Here is a 25399-nt window from a genome sequence, read left to right as displayed (position 1 = left end):
CGCTCTCCCTCTTTTCCAAATCTATATTTTGAGATAGATCTGCCTGTGATGCTCCAAAACATTGGCATGCCAGCTTGAAAAAATTAAATAAATAAATAACCCTTGCGTGTTGTGCTTGTGACCTCAGATTAGCCAGCCAGCTGCAAAACATTCAAAATGATTTAAGAATGGTGGTGAAGCAGCTGTGTCAACAAAACAAAAAGAATCTTTGAGAAAAAAAAAAGAAGCAGCCGTTCGTGTACATACGTGAAGTCAAAATTGTAAATCGTCTCAATGTTTTCCCCCAAAATTAGTAAAATATCAGCGATTATTTATGATTCAGCTGTGTTTTTCCCCTTTTTCCCAAATATGTAGCAACTCCTTTTTAATGAATTCTATTTAAAAAAAAAAAAGGTCGCAGATCTTTATTCGACAAAATGGCCCTGTCAGATCACGAGAGAGGAATCTGAAAAACATGACAAAACTTTGTAAAAAAAAAAAAACAATTGCAAGATCCATTTTCTTTCGAGCTTGACTGATACACAAAACATTTATTTTCATGATTTATTTCGAACACATTATGCAACTCTCATTCTGCATAATCAGCGCTGCAACACACCTTGATGCGCCGCAATAATTTCTATTGCTTTAATACTTTATAAAGACACACATTATGGGTGTATTTGTGTTGGGATCTAACCATGGGCTTTAATATCATTTTAGTCTAAACTCTTATGGTCCATTCAAACCTTTCCCTTCTTTAAGGTTGTTTTTTTTTTTTTAGTTCAAACTAGGTTGATGTGAAAACACCCATGAGGGCAACATTCATATTTTAGTTTGATCATATTTTCTCTCTTTTTTTACTCCTCCTGTTGACAAAAACAACCAGAACATCTGAAAGTTAATATTTCACACTTCAACCTCAGCCGTCCCCGTTGTGCATGTTTCCATTTGTTCTCTCCATTCAGCGGGGAAAGCAATCGTTTTTCATATCAAACTTTCATGGTGCAATATGCCAGGCAGGGTAATTGTTTCTGCCTAATGTTTATGTATTGTTGGAAGTGAGGGAGTCCCGTGTGTCAGCGCGGCTAGATTGATGATCAAAGGAGGTTTGGAGAGAGGGAACAGAATGCACAAAACCGGGAGGAGAAAAGGCATTTTAAAGGGGGGTAAATTTGTGATGATGAGCAGAGCAAAAAGAGATTTAGGATGGAATTATGGTAATGGAAACACACACGTTTCCTCCCGTGCATAATCTCCCACACCCCTGTAACCTGTGGTTGTAAATAATCATAGCTGATAACCAGGGCAGGGATGGAGGAGGCGAGCTGGGGGCCGCAAAGTAATCTGCTACCTGAGATGATGAAACAAACTTTACCTCTTATTCCCCCGAGGAGAACCAAATTATCGGAGGGAGACGGAGAAGGCGGTGTAGAGCGATCACGGAGGACGGAGAGGGGGAGGGCTCTGCATTGAGATAAAAATGTAGAAAAGCAACTTGCATTGTTGAGTGACTTGAGATTTACTCCCATTGTGTTACAGAATCTCTGTTTAAACCTCGCGCTCACACCAAAGGCCTTAATTAAGCTGTTAAATAGACCTTCAGGACGGTGTGTGTTTGACCAGTCACTCCCCCCATGGATCGCTCTACCCAGAACACAATGTTTGACTATTACTCGCGGAGTAATTACATAAATGTTTAATTCAGTGTCCCTGCTAGAGGAGAATAAAGTCGACTGTATATTTTAAAGGGCTTTAGATATCTGTGTTGCAATATTTCCCTCATGTCCGCGTTTTTTTTAAGATTTAAGTCACTCAACGTGTTTAAGGAGAGTCAAGGGCTAAGATAGTGAATGTTGAGTTCAGATTATATATAAAAAAAAAAAGGTGTGTGTGTGCTTTAATTTCAATGATTTTCATATTGGAGACTCAGACTGTGATCAGTGCTTCATGCATAAAGGAGGCGGAGAGGGGGACTAGAGGTAAGATAAGATAGATGTAAGATAAGGCGTGGTTGTATAAAGGATGTAAAGGTGCGTTCAAGAAGAAAGCCCGCGCACATTCTCCTGGAAATAAAGCACGCATGTTTGAAATGTCATCAAATCAATTTTACTTTTGGTTTAGACACGATGGACTTATTCATTTGGAAACAAGTGAGCAAAGAACGAATGAAAGAAACGTTATCTGAAAATATCTAAACCTCTGGTATTGACTCTCTGCAAGTCTTGATGAAACCGCAAGCGTGGCTGGATTTTTTTTTTAATGCATATTATGCCTGCAGAGATGCAAAAAACAACAACACATTCAATCATCGTCGTCTTATAACCTGCCTCAAATACCGAGTTGTAATTATTTTTTCAGTATCTTTGAAGAAACAAGAGCCATGATTTTATAAAAACAAAGCCATCGCATGCTCCTTTCACCTCTCGTGACACGTGTGCATGGACGCTGCGATTCCAGGGGATCAGTTCAAGTCATCGCTGCCCGCTATTCTTGGTTCTTCTTGTTTTTAAGAGGGTTTTGTAGATTTAAGAAGAAGCAGCGTGATGAATGTGTTCATCAATCTGTTTGCAGAGTGATTGATTTCCAGAAAGTAGAAAGTCTTTTACTGTGTATAGTTCGAATGATCTGGCACACACACACACACACACACACACATGCATGTGTGTTTTGTTGACTATGTGAAGTGTGAACTCAGCCTGTGTGCTCTCCAGCCTTCAGGCTCCACTACAAATGACTGTGTGTGAATTACAGGATGTAAAGTTTGCCCCATTTGTCTTTGTGGCCGTCTGTCCGCGCTCATGTTTGATTAGCGAAAACCTTCCACTGTCACCGTGGCTGCAGTTTACTGCTTTTACTGATAAATGTCTCTGGATTCGCCTCTAAATGTTAAATATCGGCCCTTTGGAGAAGTTGGCGTCACCATTTCTCAAGCGTCTGTGAGGAAATATGAGGCAGGTGTGACTGTGTGTGTCTCTGCGTGGATATCAAAGAGCGAAATATGATGTATGTCTGATTTAGCTGCATACTTATCACATCCTTCCATCCTCACAACACACTCCTATCCCCCAGGGACTCCCCTTCCCTGACCATTTCTCCCAAGTCAGGGAAGGGGAGCAAATTATAACTGCATGCCGGGTGGTGAAGGACCCGGGGAAGGAGAGAAAGCGAGAGTGAGAGGTTTATGTCACATACCGTAGGGAAGCTAACTCATGTCTCTTTGAAGTTCCACTTCCTCTTCGACATTTCATTTTTATTTTTTTTTTGCAAAATCCCTTTAACCTGGGGGGGGGCGTATGTGTGTGCATGTGTGTGCATGTGTGTGTGTGTGTGTGTGCCAATAAATCACACAAACCAACTGCACTCGCTGGCTTTGTAATCGCCATGTAACTGTGACTGAATGTCAGTCTACGTCCATTACGTGTATCCAAGATGAGATGGGATGAAGAATAGGGAGAAAGGGAGAGGAAGGGAGAGCGAAAACAGAGCATAAATCAGAGGCCAAATCAATGAGGACGAGTCCTTGTGCAGAAAGCAATAAACTCCATTAACAAGGTGCAGCCACATTATCTGGGAGAGTGTGGAGGAATATTATTGATACAGAAATCAACTGTAAGTTTAGAGCTTTTATTTAAATGTTATTTTTTTTTACACTTTCCCCTTTATGGAGCTCCATTTGCTGTTTGAGAGTGCGTGTGTGTGTGGGTGTGTGTGTGCGTGTGTGTGCAAGTGTTACTTTGAGGTGGAGTCCCTTCACCACATCTGCAATGCAGCAGAAAACACAGAAAAAGAGAGGGAGGAAAAGAGAAAAGCTCACGTGCTCCGACAAAAGAGTGACGCCGTCCTCGGACGGATTCTCTCCCTCTCTTTCATTCTTCTTTCTCCTAAGCTGCTTCACAAAAAAAACGTTGATGTTTTTTGTTTTTTTTATTCTATGAATGTCAAATGCTGTGTTCGGCAGTGACTTCATAGAAGAAAATCCGGCCATAGTTTTAAAGGCACATCCACGATGCCTGGACACATCTGCATTGCACACATCACCCTGCACCAAGCCAGCACAGATGTGGCTAACTGGGGTGACCTTTACGAACGCATCACGGAGGGACTTCACCCCTTGCAAGCTAATGCACCATCTGTGTTTTATTGGTGACTTTACACTGTAAACTATGCTAAGAACTGTACTTATTTTTATTTTCTTTTTCAAGTGTACTTAATTTAAGAAAGTATGGATTGTGTTTTTGGTGGAAGTACCGTGACTTGTAACGAAAAGATGTTGGGAAATCTAATTATCGGTATTCATCGAAATGAATCCCTATAAGTCTCGTCATGTGCGTCTGTTGATTTGATGTGTTCATTTTGATATTCAAATGCATATCGGTGTCTATGTTTCCTGTCACGTGATGTGGGATATCGAACAAAAAGACCGGATCGCAAAGTGCAGCAGGACAGATGGGCCTCAAACGTCTTCCTCTTGGTCCCCCCCAAAAGACTCACCTGTCAATCAAAGACCGATTGACCAACCGACTGACCTCTGATCTCTTTAAGAGATTTTAATTGGCTCACCTGCAGCATGTGGACTGCTCATTCGTCGCCCGTCTCTCCCTTAAACACTAAAACACACACAAACGCATCTCCTACCTGTGTGTGGTTATATGAACCTGTGATCAATCGTTTTTGTTTTGTTTTTTTACTTTTGTTTTCTTTGTACTGCATGGACGATCCAACTTATTGAAGATTTTAAGAAAATCACCATAATCGTCCTTGTTCTCCTGGTCTTCCAAATACTAAGAGTGCTTCAGTCTTCCAGCTATCAAAGCCACAATGACACTATTTTTGTATTCAAATGGGGCAAAAAAATAAAAATATATCTATATATAAATATATATATAAATATATATATACATGCAAATGTGGTTGGGGTGCAATAACTCCCCCTGCTGTTGGCAAGGTGGAATGACACCGCAACAAAACGCCATTTAAACCTTTGTTTGTGGATTGTTGGAGAAGCTCCCGGGCTGGGTCAGAGGATCATAGGTGGGCGGAGTTACAAGCATGCATGAGCCAATCATTTACTGGACTCCTTCAACGAAACAGTCATTACCCAATATTTACTCTTTAACCCCTTATCCCCCACGCCCAAACACTGTATTATCCCAAATTATTGTCTCTGCATTTGCAATATGATCTGTATTTATTTAATAACTTACACAAAGTCAACAGAGACGTATTATTGAATATAATTGAATAAATCAAACTAATATATTTGTATGATTGTACCACTGGTCTCCTGAGAGTTTTATTGGGGGCTTTTTGATTTTATTCCAACGACAGACTGTCATTTTGTATATTGCAGATATAGGCATTTGGAGTTTTGCACTCCGAACAAACTCTAATAAATAAACTTTCTTAAGGGTTTTTTTCTTAAATCTTCACATACAAGATACAGACAGGGAGGATACGATCTTTAAGGTACATGGACATAAGGCTACATGGATTTAATAGTCGTTTAATGTTTTAATTAATGCTAAAATCTCATATCAACCGATACAGGCAGTTCAGTTAAAGAGTGAGCGCTCCAATAAGTTGACAAAACTTTAAAAGAAAAAAATGACTTGAAAGTTCTATTAAGACATCTTTACTTTAGTTTGAATTAAACTTAAACACACTTTAATGGGCAGACTCCTAATCTGTGAACCCAATCTGGTAATTAGGGGAATAAACAAAGTCATCACACAGATTAATTGAAATGTAATTGAGGTCGAAAGTAAACTGAGGAACTTACCTGTGTACACAATCAATCTAATTTAAGTTGATGACCTACCTCTGATATTAAACAGTAATCTATAACAGTTGCTTCAGAGGCTTCATACTCTCCCTCCTCAACATTTGATGTGTGACTTGACACAGGCTGCTATAGCTTTTAATAGTTAGCTTCTATGGTAATTAAATTGGCAACAGGCCAATTGGCAGTGATGGTGGATCATAAATAACAGTGGCATCGATGTCCAAGTGTGTGTGAGCGAGAGATGAGTAGAGGGGATAGAAAGGGAGGATTGTGATGTTACAGAGCACAAGGCTTCGGAAAGTACAGCAAAAAAGTTTTACTGTTTCACTGTGAGAATAATGATGGCTTCTGTAGCTTCACACACTCTACTGGTTTGGTTGACATACATAACAGAAAAGCCTAAATCACAGCTAAAATGATTGTCTATGTGGCAATTCCCACAAGGCCTCTGTCCACAGTTTGAGAACCAGGAGGCAGAAATGGCTGGTTCACGCTGACTGAGGGGGTGAACACTGACACGCACCGCTCCCCTCCCTTCCTGGAGGTAATTGGAGCAGCCAGCAGTTGGCCCGGCCGGCCTGACTGACAGACAACAACAGTCCAAACTGACCAAACTAAAACTCAACATCCAGCAGACAGTGCTACGCTGGAAAAAGAAGGGAAAAAGGAGAGAAGTTGGATTAACCCACCGACTTTCAGTTGAAGAGGGGGGAAAATGAAAAGCCGGGATCTCTTGCTGTTGGCGTGTTGCTTATGCAGCCTGAGCACACTGGGAGGTAAGCAACAAGTGGCCACAACATATCCACATCCAGTTATAGAGCTGTAGTAGTCATTGAATACTCCTTATGTGCATACTATGCTAAAATCCTATGTCGTGTGCTCAGCAGAACGTGTTCAGTGTATTTCCCAATGTACAAATGGAAAAACATTAAAAAAACATGTTCTATCTCGTTATGTTCCTACATGAATAATAATGTCTGACAGAGATTATATTTTAGTACCATAATCTCAATGATGTGTTTACATATTGCTTTGGTTTGTTGTTATTTACTTTCCCTGTAGCCCGAATGACGAAAGCTATTTCATTTGTTTATAAGCTTGTTCACAGGGAGCATGCACAAAACAGCTTATAAGCTAGGGTTAGCTACAGTAGGTGTCTAATTTGCACTGTGTAAAAGAAAATAGGACAGATTACAAGAATCTAAAAATTAATAGCAAGATGATTAAAAGAACAACCCAAAAAACCAGCACGTCACATACACATGAATATAAACGCCAACATATCTGTGTCCGTGTTAGAGAACACTTCTCAAGGTCAATGATCACATGACCGGTTTGTCTTTAGTCCTGTTTTAAAAATACTGTTCGTGTTAACTTGTTTAATCTCAAAGCGTCTGACAAGAGGAAGTGACATCCGTCTGTTCTGCAGCTCTGACCGGGAATGACGTTTGACCGTACGAGGTTTTTTTGAATTTCAAATCAGTGCAGACAGAGTTAAAGCTACAGTGTGTGACTTTTCAATATCTAGCGGCGTTTCAGCGACATACGTCACACGCTAGAGCTTTAAGGTGAATGTTAAACGAGGCAGTCGTGCGAACTGACATAAAACACCAAAAATATCAGCTGACCAATGCACTGAAGACAAATACCTAAAACTAGGTATGTGGAAAAGAGCTATAAGAATTAAATTAGATCAACACATCCAACAATGCCCTCTTCAGACGCATTACAAAACTTGACAAAAACCATTAACTGACTATAAACCTGCATCACAGAATAACTCATAAACATAAATCTGCTATAGCCCTCAACTTTGTCTTGTGCTTGTATTTGACCTATTTACCATGTCATTTGAACGAGCCAGAGAGAGAAGAAAATGCTAATTTCCGTCAGCGTTCCCCAGCCACACCTCACTCTGGCCCATCAGCGGCCGCCATGCATCCCTGTGCCTAGCTAATGAGGGTGCCTCGCTGGGTGATCGTTGTCATTTATTCCCGTCAGGTCAGATCCTGCTGGGGCCAAAGCTGTGCCAAACATGATGAATGCTGCGTCACTGGAGCTGCTGATTATAAATGCCTCTAACCTTACAACGTGGAGGAGGGAAATGGCTGGAAATAAAGAGTTTTGTGCAAAAATGGACACTTTCCTTGGACACTTTCAGAATAGATGTATTTTCTTTTATTATTTGAATTTAAAAATGTCTGCAAATCCCTGTTAATACACTATGAAGTCTCTTCTTTTAGGTCATCACTTTCATTTATAGGTGTAACTTCAGCTATAACTCAGTAGAAAAGACAATACACATCCCATGAGTCTGTGGCAGCTCCATTAGAGGGAACTGTTTTGTTGATGTCAGACCAGACCTCCAAGAAGGAAGATGAGTGACTCTACGTCATAATAATAGGCAACAACATAAAGCAAAATCTGAAGTACAGTTGTTCATGCTTCCATCATGTTGCTTATAGCGGCCGATGATGAGTGATGGACATCCAGCAGACACTGACATAATAATCTGTTTATTAATAATTCAAACGCTAACTCCTCTCAATATGTTCTCCAGATGCCACAGACGAGGAAGAGGCTCTGATGAGGAAGATCTTTACCAATTACAACTTGAAGGTCAGGCCAGCACCCAGTCCTGAAGACAGGGTGGTGGTCCGCGTGGGTATGATACTGTCATCCTTCGTAGGACTGGTGAGTGTGATGCGTGTTCATTTTGCATGAAAATAGAGAATAATGTGCCTAAAATGACAAGGTTTTTTAATTATATTATACTGTATATCTACTTCTTAGCACAATTACAATAATAGAAATTGAACAATATTAACAATAATATATGTTGCAAACAGTTGATCTTTCAGTTATAATTCTTGCAGATTAGTATATCGAGTAGTTAGTGGTTTGATGCTGATGACACATCTTTCATACCCATTCACATGCTGCAACATTGGGGTAAGTGTCTTGCTCAAGGACACATATAGACTAGCAGAGCCAGGAATTGAACCCACACCTACCACTGAGCTACCATTGCGCTACTCACTTTTTCAATACTTTTATTTTGACTAAAACTACTAAATCTTAATTACATTTTATATCACATCATTTTGATACAGTAAGTAAACTTAATGTACTTTAAAAAAAAAAAAAAGGTGACTTCAGCTTCTACCAAAGTCATTTTCTGGTAAGATTCTTTTACTCAAGTTTCCCTTTTAGGTACTTTGAATTATATAGACTGTGACTCCACTGTAGAAATGCTCTGCTCGAGGTCAGCCTTACTCCAGAGAGGAAGTCACATGGAAGCGGTCGAGTGTAACATCTTGGAAACTAACCCACTTGGATGTTTCATGCACATCTGTCCAGAACTAATCCACTGGATAAACACAGTGTTATTATTAACCTTCACCCACATCCAGGACATCCTGAGGGAAATTCAAGCACTTACAGGAAGTAAGTGATAGGTCGTTGATGAGATTCGTGCCATATCTGTGTGTTTGTGTGTGTGTGTGTGAGAGAGAGAGAGAGAGAGAGAGAGGTGGAGGGGTTTGAGTCAATGGCCCCGACCCACCTCCCACTCTGCTTCCATCCCAGCTGTCTCTCTGACATTCCTCCCAGCGTTTTAAATAGCAGCCTTGGCGCTGAGACACAACGCCACCTCTTAGCTGGACGAACAGTCACACCCCCCCCTCCCCACACACACACACACACACACACACACACTAGTACTGCCCTGTTGCTCAGCAATCAGCTGTTTCACCCTTGTCTGTGCCATAACTACGGTGGCCTGGAAGTGCAGACCATTTACAAAACAAAGATATTGTTCCGATATACAGTAAGCGGAAACAAAAGTAAATCGACCAATTTACTGTATATACTGTACCACTTCCTTTCAACCTGGCTTTCAAAATAAGAGCCACTGACTTTGTTCACTGTATTAGTTTATTCTATAAAACAAAATAAACATTTTACATTACACAAGCCCCATCAGTTTGTATGTTAAATATCATGTGTCCTATGGTCAAAAAAAACAACTTTATCACTTCAAGGTCACTTGCAGCATTTGGTACATTCCCTTTCCTTAAATGTTTTTCAGGATTTGTAAAAGTGTTTCACGTTTTGAAATTTGTTTTTCAAAAATGTAAATTTGCTTCAACTTTTGTTCATTTGTTTTGGGATCTTTTAATGGTTGGCACTTCCAGGCCACCATACATAACTCTTCAGGTGACCATGTAGACTGTGGATGTCCAACAAGTTTAAACCTGTTTGCATACAGCCATGGTTCTCAAACTGTGCATAGAAATCGATAAAAAATAGCAAAAAAATAGAAGAGGAGGATGATGAGGGGGCAAATTATATTATTGGGAATAAATCAGCCTCCTTTGCTTGGCCTAAAATAAATAATAAATAACACAGATACTTGCTTGTATCGCCCCTGCAGAACATGAAGAAAGAAGAAATGAGCACAATTGTTGTTATGAATCTGGTAAGTCCACGTACACAAAACCTTGTCACAAGCACTCCAAACACTGAGGAGTCACAGCTCTACATATGAGGAAATATTACAAATCCACATGTGTGCATATATGAGAACGTACACTTTTTCCATACAGGAATGGACGGACTTCCGATTGTCGTGGAAACCTAAGGACCATGGTGGAATCAAGGTGTTGCGTATCCCTTATGGGAAGATTTGGCAGCCTGACATAGTCCTCATTAATAAGTAAGCAACTGCATTGACATTCAATTATAACGGGTGACTTTTTTCCATTTTACAGGCCCACTATGTAACATTTTAGATGGTTTATTCCTTTCAAAGGAAAATCATTTTGTTTTTAGGACTATAGAATATACTTTTTATACATACGGATCTTGCTTTACACAGCCTGCCATACAGTAGGTGTCTTATGAAGACCCTTCTCCTTCCCCTGACAGAGGTCATATTTGTGCATTCATTCAGAGTCGGAGAGTTGATCATTTGTATAGATCTTCCTCCCCCATGATTGTCAGCTTTAATTCTCACCTCTGTGTGGGTAAAATCACTTAGATCCTCCTCCTTACACCTCCAACTCAAGGTCACAGTCAGTTCTTATGAGTATTTATTGTTTTGCTTGCGAGAAGGCGTGATGCTGAAGACAAGTTTGCACTCAAGTGTAAAACTGCATTAAAGCTTTTTAACGCCCCATCACCCCCAATATCCACTGGTCATAGCTACGTCTGCACTTTTCCCCGGCGACTGCTCCTACTTTACATGCCGCTGGATTACACCACCACCGCGTACGTCAGCATCTCCCGCTGTTCCGTATTTCGTTTAAACACTGACATATCAATTTCACTCTTTACTTGGATGGTGACCAACAAGTGATGCATTCTGCTGATGTACACGCTGGCACACTGGTTAGACTTGGAGTAAACGAGAGCCCCGGAAATGTCATATTATGCAGGTATATGCACAGCACCTGTGTAAAGGGAATACTCTATTTTACAGATTTAAATAAAAAAGTGTTCATTCTTCTGCAGTACACCACTGCTCCATTCATCAACACACTAATTAGGAACTTAAGCAGCATGGTTTCCCCAAAACCTATATGTGATATACTGCTGAGCTACATCAAATCACATATACCTCCTCTCGATGAGCGTGGGATCCATTTTAGCAGCACCTTCACAGGGACATGGTTTTAGGAGGAGCCGACATGAAGGACACGAGCGTCTCCCCGATAAATCAACCGAGCCATAAAAGCCAAACACAGCGTCCTGACAGACGACTAAATCTGCGTCTAATTGACTTGTTGTCTTTGTTGTGTCTTGTGCTGCGAGTGAGCCCAACCTGTTTGGTTTGCATCCAACACTGATGCTGCACTTAGAAGTGTCCCGTTGAAAACGTATAGTGCTCCTCTATTTCATCCACGTCAATTAAAATGCTTTAGTGGGGTCTTGCAGAAACGGGACCACAGCCAAACGTTGATGTACTCGGTGGCTGTGGTCGGGGAGCAAAGGAAGGAGAAGTGTGACCGCAATAATCACACACATATGAGACAGAATTTTGCTTTACCCCGTCTGTCGTCTTAGGTAAAGTCTGCTCTACAGCACAAAACAAAGACAAAGCAGGGCCGAGTGGAACGACATGAGACAAAGTTCCACAGGCTCGCGTCGAACCCCGGGATGCTGCTAATACATGGCAGGTACATCTGAGTTAGCACATTAGCACGCCAGTCGTATCGCCGTTTGAGGGTCTAGCGGACGAAGACAAATGCAAGTCATCTGTCTTGTTAAGACATAGCGTAACATAATGAGATGACAGCATGAGACCAGATGATGCCTTAAAATATGACGTCACATCATGAGTCAGTACAAGATACAAGACACGATATGATACAAATAGTAAAATGAGACACCATATATTACAAGATCGACAGTAGGGATGGTGTTTTTGAGCAATAATTCTACGATAATGTTTTAGTTTATAGATTGACAGGAGACTTTAACCAATCACAGGACAGATAACTTTCCACTATCCAGGTCCCATCAGTGGAATGGCAATAATCAATGTTGTTTGTTTTGTTTTGGTCTGCTCTCAAAGATGTGATGTGGATGTAGAGAGCTTTTCATCCTGCTTTGACTTGAGGTTTAGGGAAAATATTCTTCTTTATTTAATTATTATGGAAGACCAACAAAATATAGTGCTATTTCACGTTTTAGAGCGACCAAATTTATGTTGTGTGTCTTAGTGGTTGTGCAAACGAAACTTGACAATCATGCTGCTAATTATCTTTAAGAGATGAAACACTATAAGGAAAAAATATGTCTGAATATAACAAAAGATAAAATTCTGTGGCTACGACATCAGACATCATTGCAGCTAATGACGGTGGAGTCACCAAGTTGCTATAACATGCAGTCTATTGTAATCATTTGTAAAGAATTAATGTTATCTCAACCTCCATTCACAGTAACAATGGGGTGTTTGACGTGGCCTTGCATGTCCACGTTCAGGTGTACAGTTCCGGCAAAGTCACCTGGACTCCCCCTGCATTGTACTGCAGCTCCTGTGCTGTTCAGGTGGAACATCAAACACACACAACCCTGAACACTTTTCAAAACATTCATCTCCCCTGAGCCTGCTCCTCTGGTGACTCCAGTGACATCCCTGTTTCTCCGTGTAGGTGGAATATTTCCCCTTTGACTGGCAGAACTGCACGATGAAGTTCCGCTCTTACACCTATGACTCCACAGAGATCGAACTGCAGTACGCGCTGGATTCAAAAGGCAAGGAAATAAAGGAGATCCAAGTGGACGAGTCTTTTGGTGGTAAGCATTTGGTGGGAGAGGGTTTGGTCGAGATTTAAATCCTTTTTATTTTCACTGTTTCCGACATTTGCTGATAAACCATGGCTGCCAGCAGAGGAAAGGGGAAACACAGATGTAACAAGTGTTTGCCAGTTTGTGTCACTGTCAGAAACCCTTTATAAACAGACTCTATAAAGGGGGGGGGTCACTCTACCTCACCAAAGTCCATTGGAAAAGCTGCCTTTCTAGGGGACACTGGGGCTGTTAGTCTACTCCTGCCTAATTTGTTGAGATTTGGTTCACTTAAAGGGAAATTCCTAACAAAGTAGTTCACAGAAACAAAGTCACAAGATGAAGCATTTCAACTGAGTGATTTGGCAGCAGTGGCCAAAATCTGTTCTGCCGTCTGTCTCTGCTGGCACCCATATTATGGCTGTGAGAGCAAATGTCTGTTTGCTCCGTGGCGCGCTCAGCAAAGTGCGTGTTGATAATGTGTCAACACACGATACAACCACACCTCGAAAACATGAAGCCGCTTTACCGAGGCGTCTCCTTTGCACGTTCCCGCAGAGAGCGGCGAGTGGTTCATCAAACACAAGCCGAGCAGAAAGGTCATGAGTGACGATCAGTACGAGGACATGGTCTTCTACCTGATCATCGAGAGGAAGCCTCTGTACTACGTCCTGAACATCATCCTCCCCTGTATTCTCATCACCATCATCGCCATCTTTAACTTCTACCTGCCTCCTGATGCAGGTATGTCAACAAACAGAGTCATGTGTACAAAATCAGCTTGTTACAAACGTGTGGTAAAGACGGCTGAAGTCTGTTGGCCTCGCTGTGAGAAACTGATGAGGATTAGGGGAGCCTATATGTGCTTTTAGCCCTCAGGTCTTGTCCAGATGCAGACAAGGCTAAATGTCAATTTTCCCATTTTACAAGGGAAAGCACTTTTCAATCGGAACGTTGCTTGTCAAATCAAGAAAATCAGTCAATCAAGAATTTGCGGGCCGATAAGTTGTCAAATAGTATGTTAAGTATTAAGTAAAGAACTAATAGGACTAAGTGCAGTGATGGGACAATAAATGATATTATCGCTTATTGGGATTGAAAGCACTGACAATAAGTTAATTGTGGAGAATTTCTATAGTCATGTTAATCGTGAATGAAGACAAACATCAATATTCCACATGAGTGACTTGAAAATCTTGTCTAACGTCAAAGAAAGGATCTGTTTCTTAATGTGCCTATGGAGAGCTGCATCTTTTCCTCATGATGTATTATCTTATCTATGACCTTAATAAATGATTTTTCACACAAAAAAAGTGCAGCCATAAAGATGCAACACACACTTTTTTTCAGTCATCAATTATTTTGGATCAGTGATCGTCCCGTGCCTGTGTTGAGTGATAGTCACCTATCAGCAAGAAACCTGGAATCTCAAAGGTATTAAAAGGTATCAAAGGTGAATTGCACAGTTTTTGAAGACTTTCAGCCATGCCCATATTACTTTAATGAAGCTAGAAGAAACCATGTGAGGAAGATGGGTCTGATGTTACTGTGGTCACAGCCCAAAACACACCCCGTGTATAGCATAACACACTTGTCTAAGACTGTTATTCCAAACAGATCAGCCGCTGCACCTCTTGTTTTCATCTTTTGTTGGTCCTGATTGTGGGACATCTCAAGGTCTGCTCTCCTGCACCATCTGCAGACATGCGTGCATGACTATAAAGTATCGTCTCCACTCATACACTATGCCACTCATAGATATTAAAGTAATATGCCAATAGATTTTTTTTTTTGGCATCTGATCAATAATTTTATGCACTGCACTTTCTTGTATTAACTTCACTGCAGAGACATGTTCTGCTTTCTTTACTCACTGGAGGAATGATGCTTCCCAACCTCAGTTTCCCCACAGTTGAGAAATATCTTTTTTTGTCACGTGCCCACCAGTGACACTTTTCACTCCACAGTTTTGCAGCAAAGCTTCCCTTAGACTGGCAGAGACATGCATGCACAGCTCACAACACAGGCCACATACTCCAACCACAGGTAATCCTCATTAAATACTTAACAGATCATGTTCTTCCCAACCAGGTGAAAAGATGGGCCTGTCCATCAACGTCCTGCTGACCCTGACTGTCTTCCTGCTGCTGCTGGCTGATAACATTCCTGAGACGTCACTGGGCGTCCCCATCATTGTCAACTACATCATGTTCACCATGATCCTGGTCACGTTCTCCGTCATCCTGAGTGTGGTCGTCCTCAATCTACATCACCGCTCCCCCAAAACTCACATGATGCCCATGTGGGTCCGTAAGGTGAGGTCCGTCCCTCCCAAATACAAACGTGCAAAAGTGTACTTCAGGTTAATTACTTGGATTCCTGATATGTTGTCAGAATCTCTCCAGCAGAACAGAACACCCACTTTGTCAAATGCAGTGGCAAAGCACAAAATTGCCTCAGTAAAATGTTACTTCTTCTCCAGAGATGGATCAAACCACGATGGCCTTTACAGTGTGATGTAGTAGAATGACTGAATGTTGGCATTTCACTGGTGCCAAAGTTCGGTTAATACATGAAGGCTGCTTATAGTTTATTTATTTATGACATACATAGTTTAATGACCAGTCATAAAAATATGTGTACATGCCAGGTTACAGCAAGGTTGTAGTTATGTTACATATGTAGGTGACAATTTGTAATTATTCAGCAAAATGACTGAGTCTGGTGAATAGGTGAATAGGCTTAGACGAAAAATATTCAACTAATGTGGCATGAATCGTAGAAATTAGATGCAAAGTTCTATGATCCTTAACGCTGTAAAACCTCAAAATGTCAAGACGGACTTATTTTAACCAAAAAATAACCAGAAAATGTCCTGTGAGTAAGTGTTGTTTCGCATTTTTACAGAATAACTTTCAATATCTGGCATTTATTTACAATTTACTGCATGTTAAAATACTTTTTTAACAATTTAAAATGAAAAAAAAAACAAAAAGGTTTTATTCAGAAAAAACAAACACCAGATTTTGCCTTTTAAAATTGAAATTTGAACAATATAAAACTGTTTGTTTGTCTCAATGTGCAAAAACAGGCCAAAGAAATGGAAACTATGTACAGACGTTTTTTCCAACTCTCTCCTCGCTGGTGACAAAGACGCTGTTTCGCCGGCTTTCTGCAACAGAAATTACCGTAATAATGTCGTGGAACTTTTTAGAAACCGTCACATAATTATGGTAACGCAAAGCCCACTTGCACTTTCATCTGTGAAACCCTTGGTGTTAAAGGGTTAAATAATATTTAACAGAGCGAAAATACTATACTATATATACTATAAAAATGTTTATGTTTTAATGTGGGGGCCGTTGAGTGTGATCAGGTGTGATGAGCTGTGATAAAAGTACAAAATGCTTCAATTTTAAGCAAAACAACACAACATAATGTGGACAAGCTTTGTCTTATTCCATCAAAGTCCAGTGTGGACTGGAAATAATTAGTCTAATGCTAATTTGGTAATGGAGGTTCAGGCGGTCGACTGATTTAAGTTGACACAGACCTGAACATCCTTAACGTCATGGTACACCATTAACCTCCATAAGTAGCCGTTGCCCTCGCTGCACATTATGTGAGCGTAATCACAGGCGTGAGCAGCACCTCCATACTTTCCTCTGACTTCTGTCACGCTGTCCACTAAAGACACAGCTGATGTATCTATTTTTAATGGAAGTTGATGGCCAAAGGAACACTGCAGGTTCATTCACTTTTCGCCCCTTTCTCTTCAGACGATCAGTGTGGATATGAAAGATTTGTGGACAGAACTCGAGTCTCGAGATCATGTCTTGACCCCATAACTCACCCCTGACACTGTCCTGTAACGTTTCTTAACTATATACTGTCACTGGTTCCCGACAGTAGATGCAATACGTCCTCATCTTCAGACTCTACTGACCAGTTAACACACGCTAACATGTTATTTCTCAGCATCTTTCCACAGACACATTTACTGCGCCTTGGAGTCTATTACTTTAGCTTTAAGGGCACGGATGCTCACTCTGATAATGAATGAATGTCATTGTCTTTATCCATTTGGTCTAAGTAGGTGTCAAGCGCAATATTGGTTGCCCTCTGAGCTCCTTAGGTTTGACCTTGACGTCACTTTGGATTCTCTCTCCGCGACTGTGAGTGTGTTATGTTCACACAGTCCCACACAGGCAGAAAAGGAACCAATAACAGCGGAGTTACGGCTTATGGAATGGGGTCTTTGTAGATGAAATGGATTCTTCCTGGATATACTTGCCTCTCTTATAGAGTTACGCCTCGTAAGGTGTGAGAGAAATCCATTTCTTATTGGCCAGAATGAGGAAGAAGAAATTCATTTATGTATTAAAACCAGATTTTAAATAAAAGCTCCACAAGGGCTCAAAATGAGTGCGACCATGGTTGAATTGAACAAAATTGTCTATTTTATAGTCATCCAGGATTTAAGGACATGTATATACAGTATATATATATATATATAAATATATGTGTATATACACACTCTCAAAGTGGAATAATCTAGACCCAAGGCCCAAAGATGAGATGTATCACTGCCAGTCTGATGAACTCATGTTTATTTTAAACATGGATCCAATTGACACCTGCACAATACACAAGCAGGGTTTTTTTTATATATATAATGAAAAATAAGTTATCTTTTTAAACTGAAATATTCTGTTCACATCTTTGCGATACCACTCTGAGTCAGTCGGTTAATATTCATATTCTTTCATGCACAGTATTTCGGCGACAGACACAGGATGCATATTCGCGACCGCTTGTTTACATGAAGACTCAAGGGCATCGTTAATTATTCAATTAAGATATTTGTATTTTTTTCCCCCCTTACGACATAAAGGGAGCTGTGCTGTCTCCGAGCGCTCAAAGTTAGAGTTTGGTGATAGAATTTGCAAATGATAACTCAAAAGCAAAGATACAGGCAATGTATCCTCAATATGTATGACCTCTATCAATTTTACAGTGGCAAAAAACAGTGCATAATCATAACTCATAATACTTCTTCATACATTTTTTTTGTATAGTTAACAGCAACCTGGCCAGTGGAATATTATATTATATTATATTATAATTATATTATTATATACAAGCCAGGACTTATTTCAAAAGATGGATCCAGACTGACAGTTGGCCCAATTATCTGCAGTTGTATCATCAAATCCTTTAATGTCTTGTTAAAGGGCAGTTTGAACATTATGTCATTCCAGTTTTAAGTCATGCAACATTGCAGTTGCCATGGACAGTGGAGGACCTCCACTGGAGCATCCAGAGTCTGTCGTCTTTACTCAAGGACACCTTGAGAGGAGACAGTGAGGAATTGGACAGCATTAGCCATTTGGTTTCGCCACCCACATCATTCAGCTGCAACTGTTCAAAGGTTATCTCACTGCTCATTTCAACATTTTGAGTAATTCCTCAGCCGTAATAGGCAAAAACAGGGCAAATGCATTTTCAGCTTTTCCATAAATCATGAAAGCATGAAACAAGAAGCCGAACAAATGGATTTTGAATACCAGGAAAGGCGCTAGGATTTGGGACGTCTGTGTGAGCCAAATAGAACTTAAAGTGGGAAGTATTCTCTGGGAATGCAGGATACTACAAATGGATGTTTGACTTAAACTCATAGCGGCTCAATTCTCCATCCCATAGATCTTCATCCACATGCTTCCTCCTTATCTCTGCATGCTGCGGCCTAAAGTGGAAACCCCTCTGTACCTGGAACTCTCGCCCCGAAAAGAGAAATACAAGATCTGCATCAATAAAGCAGCGGACGAATACTTCATCCGCAAACCAGACACCTCCATCCTCTTCCCGCGACCTAACAGGTGAGACCGGGCATGCTCTTGATGCTCTAACATGATTGACATATTCTATATGAGCCCTGAAAAAGAGTACAGAATTGGTAGACTGCTATGTCACACCTAGTTTATAGCCTTTTATCCATGTTGGACATTCATCCACTAAAATATTTTGTGTGATACAGTCCTGTATGTATTTTGTATTCCGTGGATGTGATGTGTACTAAATGTGAGGCTGATTTTAAAAGCATGAAAAGGATGCCGTCCGTTACATATCCTCATCCAGGCGACCTCATATTCATGCCTGACAATCATAATCCACCATATCCGACTTTCTCTATACCATAGTTGTGAGAGCGGCAACCTCTTGCAACAGAAGTGATTAAAAACACATTAAACTGTCAGAGTGTAACAATAGCACTTTAAAGTGAAATCCGGCCATTTCTGTCATGTCCTTTTTTTTTTTTAGTATTCATAGAATTTCATGTTTAATTCTGTGTAGCACGTTATCTTTAAAGTCAGCTGCCAAGCTCCCCGGTTTTCCCCCGGCTTGCATTTTTTCTTTTCTTGAGCAAGTAAACTCTCATTGTACATTAGAAAACATCGGCAGGCAGAGCTGTTGCCTCAAATATGGACAGACAGACATGTTAGTGCTGCTTTAGTTTCTGCTCCAAGCGCTGAACAAACACACTCAAGACGTCGTCCTAAAAGTCACCGTCATATTGCGTGTCCTGGACGTAAATATTACAGTGTCATCTTTTTATTGGTTTGCGGTAAAACCTCAACGAACTGCCAGAATGCAGGCCCTGCTGCAAGCCAAGAACTTAACAGGAAGCGAGTCATACGAGACGTAAAAACTCCCTGACCTTTGGTGTAGACTGTGACAGGGATTGAATTCAGGTAATGGGGAAGTTTTAAACTATTTAGAAACTCCAGTGTATCTTCATAAAGAATGAAGATGTTTCCGCAAAGGTGCAGAAAAATGGTATTTAGACCTTAGATCCCAAACACCCCCCGCCCAGAGAAACTCAGAGTGATGAGCTTCATTACAGGTTTTACAGAGCGCTGCTCCTGGAGCTGATGAGTAAGGAGCTGGAGTCGGGCCAATGTTGGCACACAAACTGGTGACAAACTGTTCTATCAGTCTAACCATGCTTTGGACACAGAAAACAGGTGACCTTGGTCAGGTGGACTCCAGTACGTCTTGGACGTCAGGCTACGCAGACGACTAGCCTGCATCGCTGCTGCTGCTGCTGCTCTATTAATACACCCAAAACTCCTCACAGCGTGCGTAGCTGTCCCTCCCTCTCCATCCTTCACCTCCTGCGAGAACTGAAGTATATCCAGAGGGGAGAGACAAGAGGCAGCCGAGAATCGTTGCTAAAATAATAATGACCCTGTGCAAATCGTCTCTGACACATTAGAGCGGGACACTTGGTGTCGAGGTGAAAGAACGGGTGATGGGGGGAAGGTGGGGGGGGGCTCTATTAGAGCAATGTGATGAGACAGCAGTATCCCTCGAGTCCACACATACACACACCCTTCTTAATTGGGTTTAGTGCCATGTCTTGGCAGCAGATGCAGCCAGTTTTAGTTGAATTAGTCTCCCGAATAGTCGTTTACTTCTCGCTGATGAAGTGCTACTTTGAGCCACACTGGAGCAAAGAGGGAAGAAGGGTTAAGAGGCCAAATTGTGTCTCTCCCTCTCTCCCTCTCTCTCTCTATCTACATGATGTGGCGCCACCTCTTTCAGGTCACAGCCTCCTCACCTGCCACACTCGCAGGAGCAGCAGCGACGGCAGCGCTGCATTGTAAACCCGGGAATTCCTGCGCTGAATACCAAGCAGCTCTCCTTTCTGCCCTGCCTGTGAGGTCAAAAGCACGTTTCATGTCTCCTCATAGACATGATGCCAGAGTGCCCTCTGGTGTTGAGCCGCCTGACCTACAACTCATTCTCACTGGGTTCAGCTTCTGTCGGTAGCTCTAAAAGTGTAGGAGGTGTTTCACCAGCAAGGAGATTGCGGTTGTTCTGAAAAAGGATTCTTTTTATATTTGATTGGCCAAGGTTGAGGGAACCAATAGACGATAGATTTTGCAAAATGTGTTAAAGGGGATTACAACGTCTTCTTCTGTACAATATTCATATGATAGTACACACGTACAAAAGGCAATGCATCATTCTCCTTTTGTTCATGTGTGTAACTATGTATTACTATTTAACTCCAGTGATATCAAACAAACTAATGTTTTTCCCAAATATTTCACTGACTCATCTTATTTCCAACTCCCCCCTGATGGCAGCACGTGTCGTAAGACGACGCTCAACACCTCAGAGCGAGAGCCAGAGGTTATTCTCTCATTTCTTTTGCGAGGTCATTTCTCAACGAAACATTTTTTTGTCGCGGTGTGCTGCGCGTCATCTGCTGCATCACTACTTGTTGTTACAGTGAGCCTCAGACTCAGAGGTTTGCGCCTCCCCATCGGAAGCAACCAGTGGAAATCCATCATTGTCACTGCTCAAGGACACGCTGCGCCACTGTGCAGAAATGCAGCAGAAAGTATCACAGCACAAGTCACTGATTGGTAATCGTTGGAATCGCATCAGTGGTTTTAAAGCAACATCGTCCTACAAACATCATATTCAGAGGATTTTGCTGCTATAACATTGTTCTATTTTGACCACTGTTATTTTAGAGCAAAATATGTGCTTTGTTGGCCTCACAGTCTCATCAAGGTGTTGTCTTTACAGCCTGTGTGTCATTGACAGGCTTCAGCAGACAGTAACAGAAGCACGACGACACAGACCGATTTCCTGAATCCACAGGGCTGTGCTACTGTCGGTGTAAGAGTGTCTGTGTGAGGCGCTCATTTTTGTAGGTAAACGTGGGATAATCATGTAGGATGCTGCGCCAACACACTCTTGGCCAGCAGCTTGTTGTGTAATTGTGATTTCACATATTAGGAAGGCAGGTCACAGGTGTGTTCACACTGAAAGATGAGGAAAAGAGGCCGTTTTCTTTTTGCAAACTTGGATTTCCTTTATGGCTGTTGTGTGGGGGAAAAAAAAATGTGAGTGACAAAAATAGGAAGGTAGGTGCCAAAAAACTTCCTCCCAGCTTCCCCTCGCGACTCCCGGTGACCCGCTGGGGCCGACGGCTGGTAACTAAAGGCAACAAGTGAACACAAACGCAAGCAAACGCTCAGACACGTACACACACGCCAGAAGAGCCCAGTCAGCAGATGCAGAGCGGTGACTCCCTCACTGGCAGAGTGAGCCCATGCAGGGAGCTCCTCTGACCTTCTCTTTATTCCCCCCCTCTGAATGACAAAAGTGTGCGAAACAGACACGTAGACTGGCTCAGACAAGCATTACTATTTTACAGCTTTTAATTACAGTGCACTCACACGTATGTGTCACTTTAGCACTCGACGGTGGACGTGCCCAGAGCCTGTTCTGTGCCTGGTTTTTGGAAGACGCCAGAGCAGAGAGAGCAGAGGTCTGTCATGCTAATGTGATGGTGACATCGCGTCCGCCATACTTGAGTGCACGCTGTCCGACGAAATTAATTTTGACGGCGTACTGTTTGACCATCAGTGCTTGAATGTGATTTATCTGGCTCCTCGCGTCACCTTCAAACTCCGCCTAAAAACCCACCTCTGCTCGTTGATTTTGTAATTCTTTCAAATTGCACTTTTCTCTGTTTGTTTCTTTTATATTACTTTTTTTATTTTTTTATTTGCTGTATATGTGAGGTGACCTTGATTCCCCAACAGAGGCCTAGTAAATTATTTATTTAATTATTGTAACACATGCTCACGCTCCTGTGCTTTTGTTCAGCTCAACTGTTTACACTTTGTGTCCATGTGTAACGGTGTGTGTATCTGTGATGTGCAGGTTTCAGCCCGAGGGCATGTGCACGGACCTCAGGAAATTCATTGACGGCCCCAGTAGCTATCTTTCGTTACCTGATGATCTGAAGTCAGCCATAGAAGCCATTACGTATATCGCAGAAGCCCTGCAGGCCGAGAAGGACTATGAAGCTGTAAGTTTGTTGTCTATTACCTCTCAAAGCTCTGTTTACTCTTGTTTCTTGTTGCCTGTCACGTTCCCTTCCTCGATCTAATCTTTGATTCTCCACTGTTTATGTTGTCCTCCACATCGTCCAGCTGAAGGAGGACTGGCAGTACGTGGCTATGGTGGTGGACCGCATGTTCCTCTGGATCTTTGTCGTCTTCACCACTGTGGGAACCTTGGCCATCTTCGCCACTGCCCGTTTTAACCACACGCCCACTAACCCGTTTAAACCGATGTAAGGCATTTTTCTGCCAGCGATTTTCTGTGTGTGGTTCACCATTGGACCATTGTGCCTCGGAACCTCATATTTCTGCCACTATCAATTTAAATACAGCCTGAACGATAGAGACGATACTGGCAACATTCTGTATCAATGTCAACAACCATTTATACACACTCAAAAGATTATTCTCAAATCAAACAAGGCCATCGACCATACACTTCCTTTACATTAGTGTCTCACCATCTGACTGTAATTGTCCATATTCGCCCGGCTGTCTTTGTTTTCAAGTGTAAACATTGTGGAAATGCAACCCTGGCTCCTGTCGCACGATATCAGCTGTCAATCCCACTGTTGTTCACTCATATGTGCCAAGCTCTGTCGCCTATTTCCCTCTGAATAAGAATATAACTTACAAAATTCACATCACGCTTGACTGAAAGTAGTGACTGAGACCATGAACGCTTCAGGAAAAAGTTTACCGACGCTATAAATCAACCGAGAAGTTGGACGATTTTCCATTCAGAGTAAACACGCACTGGTATGACGGCACTTGAAGGTGACACGGTGCATTTGTGTATTACCATGTTTAACCTTGTGCTCGCAACAAACGGAGCGTGTCACTGAAATGAATGTCTTGACCGTCTGCAGGTACGATTCTCAAGATTTGCACCCAAGTTAAAGGACATGCACATTTATTATATGTATTTTTGAGAATGGCGTGAAATTATCTTGAAATTCATAGGATAAGACAACTTATCATGAGGCTTCTCGGCGCTCACAGATTCGTCAACTGCAGTATTGGACACTCTGAAATGCACCGAAACAGGAACAGGAACATACAAAGGTGTCGATGATTGTATGAAATATAACTAACCAGCCGATGTTACAGTGGCTGCCATGTCTCTTAATTTACCCGGTGTGTTTTTTAGTATATAGTTACTGTGAGACTCTCGGTTGGAAGAGTGTAGATCCAGTGTTTGATACTCATATGTGGTGTTAACACATAAACACCAGGTCGAACCAGATGCTATAATGAGCAGGCTGTATGCCTTTCATTTCCCTCTGTCAGAATGTGCTGGAGCGTGGCACATGCTTTGTGGATATTTTTGCAACCATGCTAATCCTCTTTGTATTTTGGGCACCGGTGTATGTGTGCGGAGTGCAGAGCAGCACGCCAACACAAATCAACAGTTGCACCAACAGACGACAGACCTTTCAAGTTTGTTTTTTTCCCCCGCTCTCCTGGAGACGCACACACCACCTGCCCTTTTAATTTTGCGTTTTCGGTTGTTGTTGTTGTTGGTTTTTTTTAAATAAAGCTCTGAGAGACAAATTTTAAAAGCTCCATCTGTTGATGCCGTGAGAGTTGTGACCCCTTACTCCATCGCCTGCCCTCTCTGCTATTATTAACAGTCCCCACACCGGGACTGCTTACTGGACACTGGCGCATGGGCTTCCCTGATATTTCCCTGTGTGGATACACTCATGCATGCATGCAGTGTGTGTCAGCTGAGGAATTTGAAGACTGAGAGTCTCAGTCGCTCAGTGTGGAGATGGTGCTGATAGTGCTTCAGTGTAACAGACTGCGTGTCAATGTCGCACTCCCATTACTTTCATTTCTATCCACATCTTATTATCTCTCTCTCGTTGACCTTGCATGTAACTGTAGGGTCGAGAAGACAGGCTGCTCAACAGATGCATGAAAACACCAAGGGGCCCTTCCGACTGATGTATTTATACTGGGAGTGGCGTGGGGCGGCATGCAGGAGGGCAAGTGCGAGACATTATTCTCCTCTCAACTCTCAGCGTAGCTCTGATTTATGGCCTGTTTGTGTTTCTGCACTGGAGACCCTGACCAGAATGAGGGAGGGCAGTTACTAGTTAGAGACAGTGCAAATAAATGTATCTGTCCAATGTGACAGGCCTTTCAAAATACACACAGTTGATGTGATAAAAAGCGACATGAAGGATCCAAGAAGCAGCGGGATAGCAGACCAGCTCACGTTTGCATCGCTTCAAGCTCGGTATCAGCAAGACTTTGCTGCTAAAACTCAGTAATGAAGAGTAAAAACCCTCTTCATCTCTATTGATGACAACTCCACCTGCTAAGAAGGTTTGGGAGCTCCATCCATTAACTGTAGAGCATCCCTATTATCCCTATTACTATTACTATTTTACCTGCCCTCACA

General features: G+C 41.8%; 1 protein-coding gene across 1 annotated transcript; it reads left to right on the top strand.

Annotated features, from left to right (window-relative positions):
* The first annotated feature begins 6348 nt into the window (after window positions 1-6348).
* On the top strand, window positions 6349-25083 carry chrnb1 (cholinergic receptor, nicotinic, beta 1 (muscle)). Its single transcript, XM_044020541.1, has 11 exons — window positions 6349-6540; window positions 8325-8458; window positions 10200-10244; window positions 10372-10481; window positions 12712-12820; window positions 12925-13069; window positions 13619-13804; window positions 15152-15375; window positions 18764-18939; window positions 22808-22955; window positions 23080-25083. The coding sequence occupies exons 1-11, from the start codon at window positions 6480-6482 to the stop codon at window positions 23224-23226; spliced, it is 1485 nt and encodes a 494-aa protein (XP_043876476.1). The 5' UTR covers window positions 6349-6479; the 3' UTR covers window positions 23227-25083.
* Window positions 25084-25399: the final 316 nt, after the last annotated feature.

Source organism: Solea senegalensis, linkage group LG3, assembly GCF_019176455.1.
Source record: "Solea senegalensis isolate Sse05_10M linkage group LG3, IFAPA_SoseM_1, whole genome shotgun sequence".
Classification (NCBI taxonomy): Eukaryota; Metazoa; Chordata; class Actinopteri; order Pleuronectiformes; family Soleidae; genus Solea; species Solea senegalensis.
This window is presented reverse-complemented; position numbering and strand designations above follow the sequence as displayed.

Excerpts from the sequence above, each read along its gene's own strand:
- chrnb1 (XM_044020541.1), top strand. The coding sequence starts at position 6,480 with ATGAAAAGCCGGGATCTCTTGCTGTTGGCGTGTTGCTTATGCAGCCTG. Across the intron at positions 15,376-18,763 it reads TGCCCATGTGGGTCCGTAAG|ATCTTCATCCACATGCTTCC; the intron begins GTGAGGTCCGTC and ends TCCATCCCATAG. Across the intron at positions 22,956-23,079 it reads CCGAGAAGGACTATGAAGCT|CTGAAGGAGGACTGGCAGTA; the intron begins GTAAGTTTGTTG and ends CACATCGTCCAG.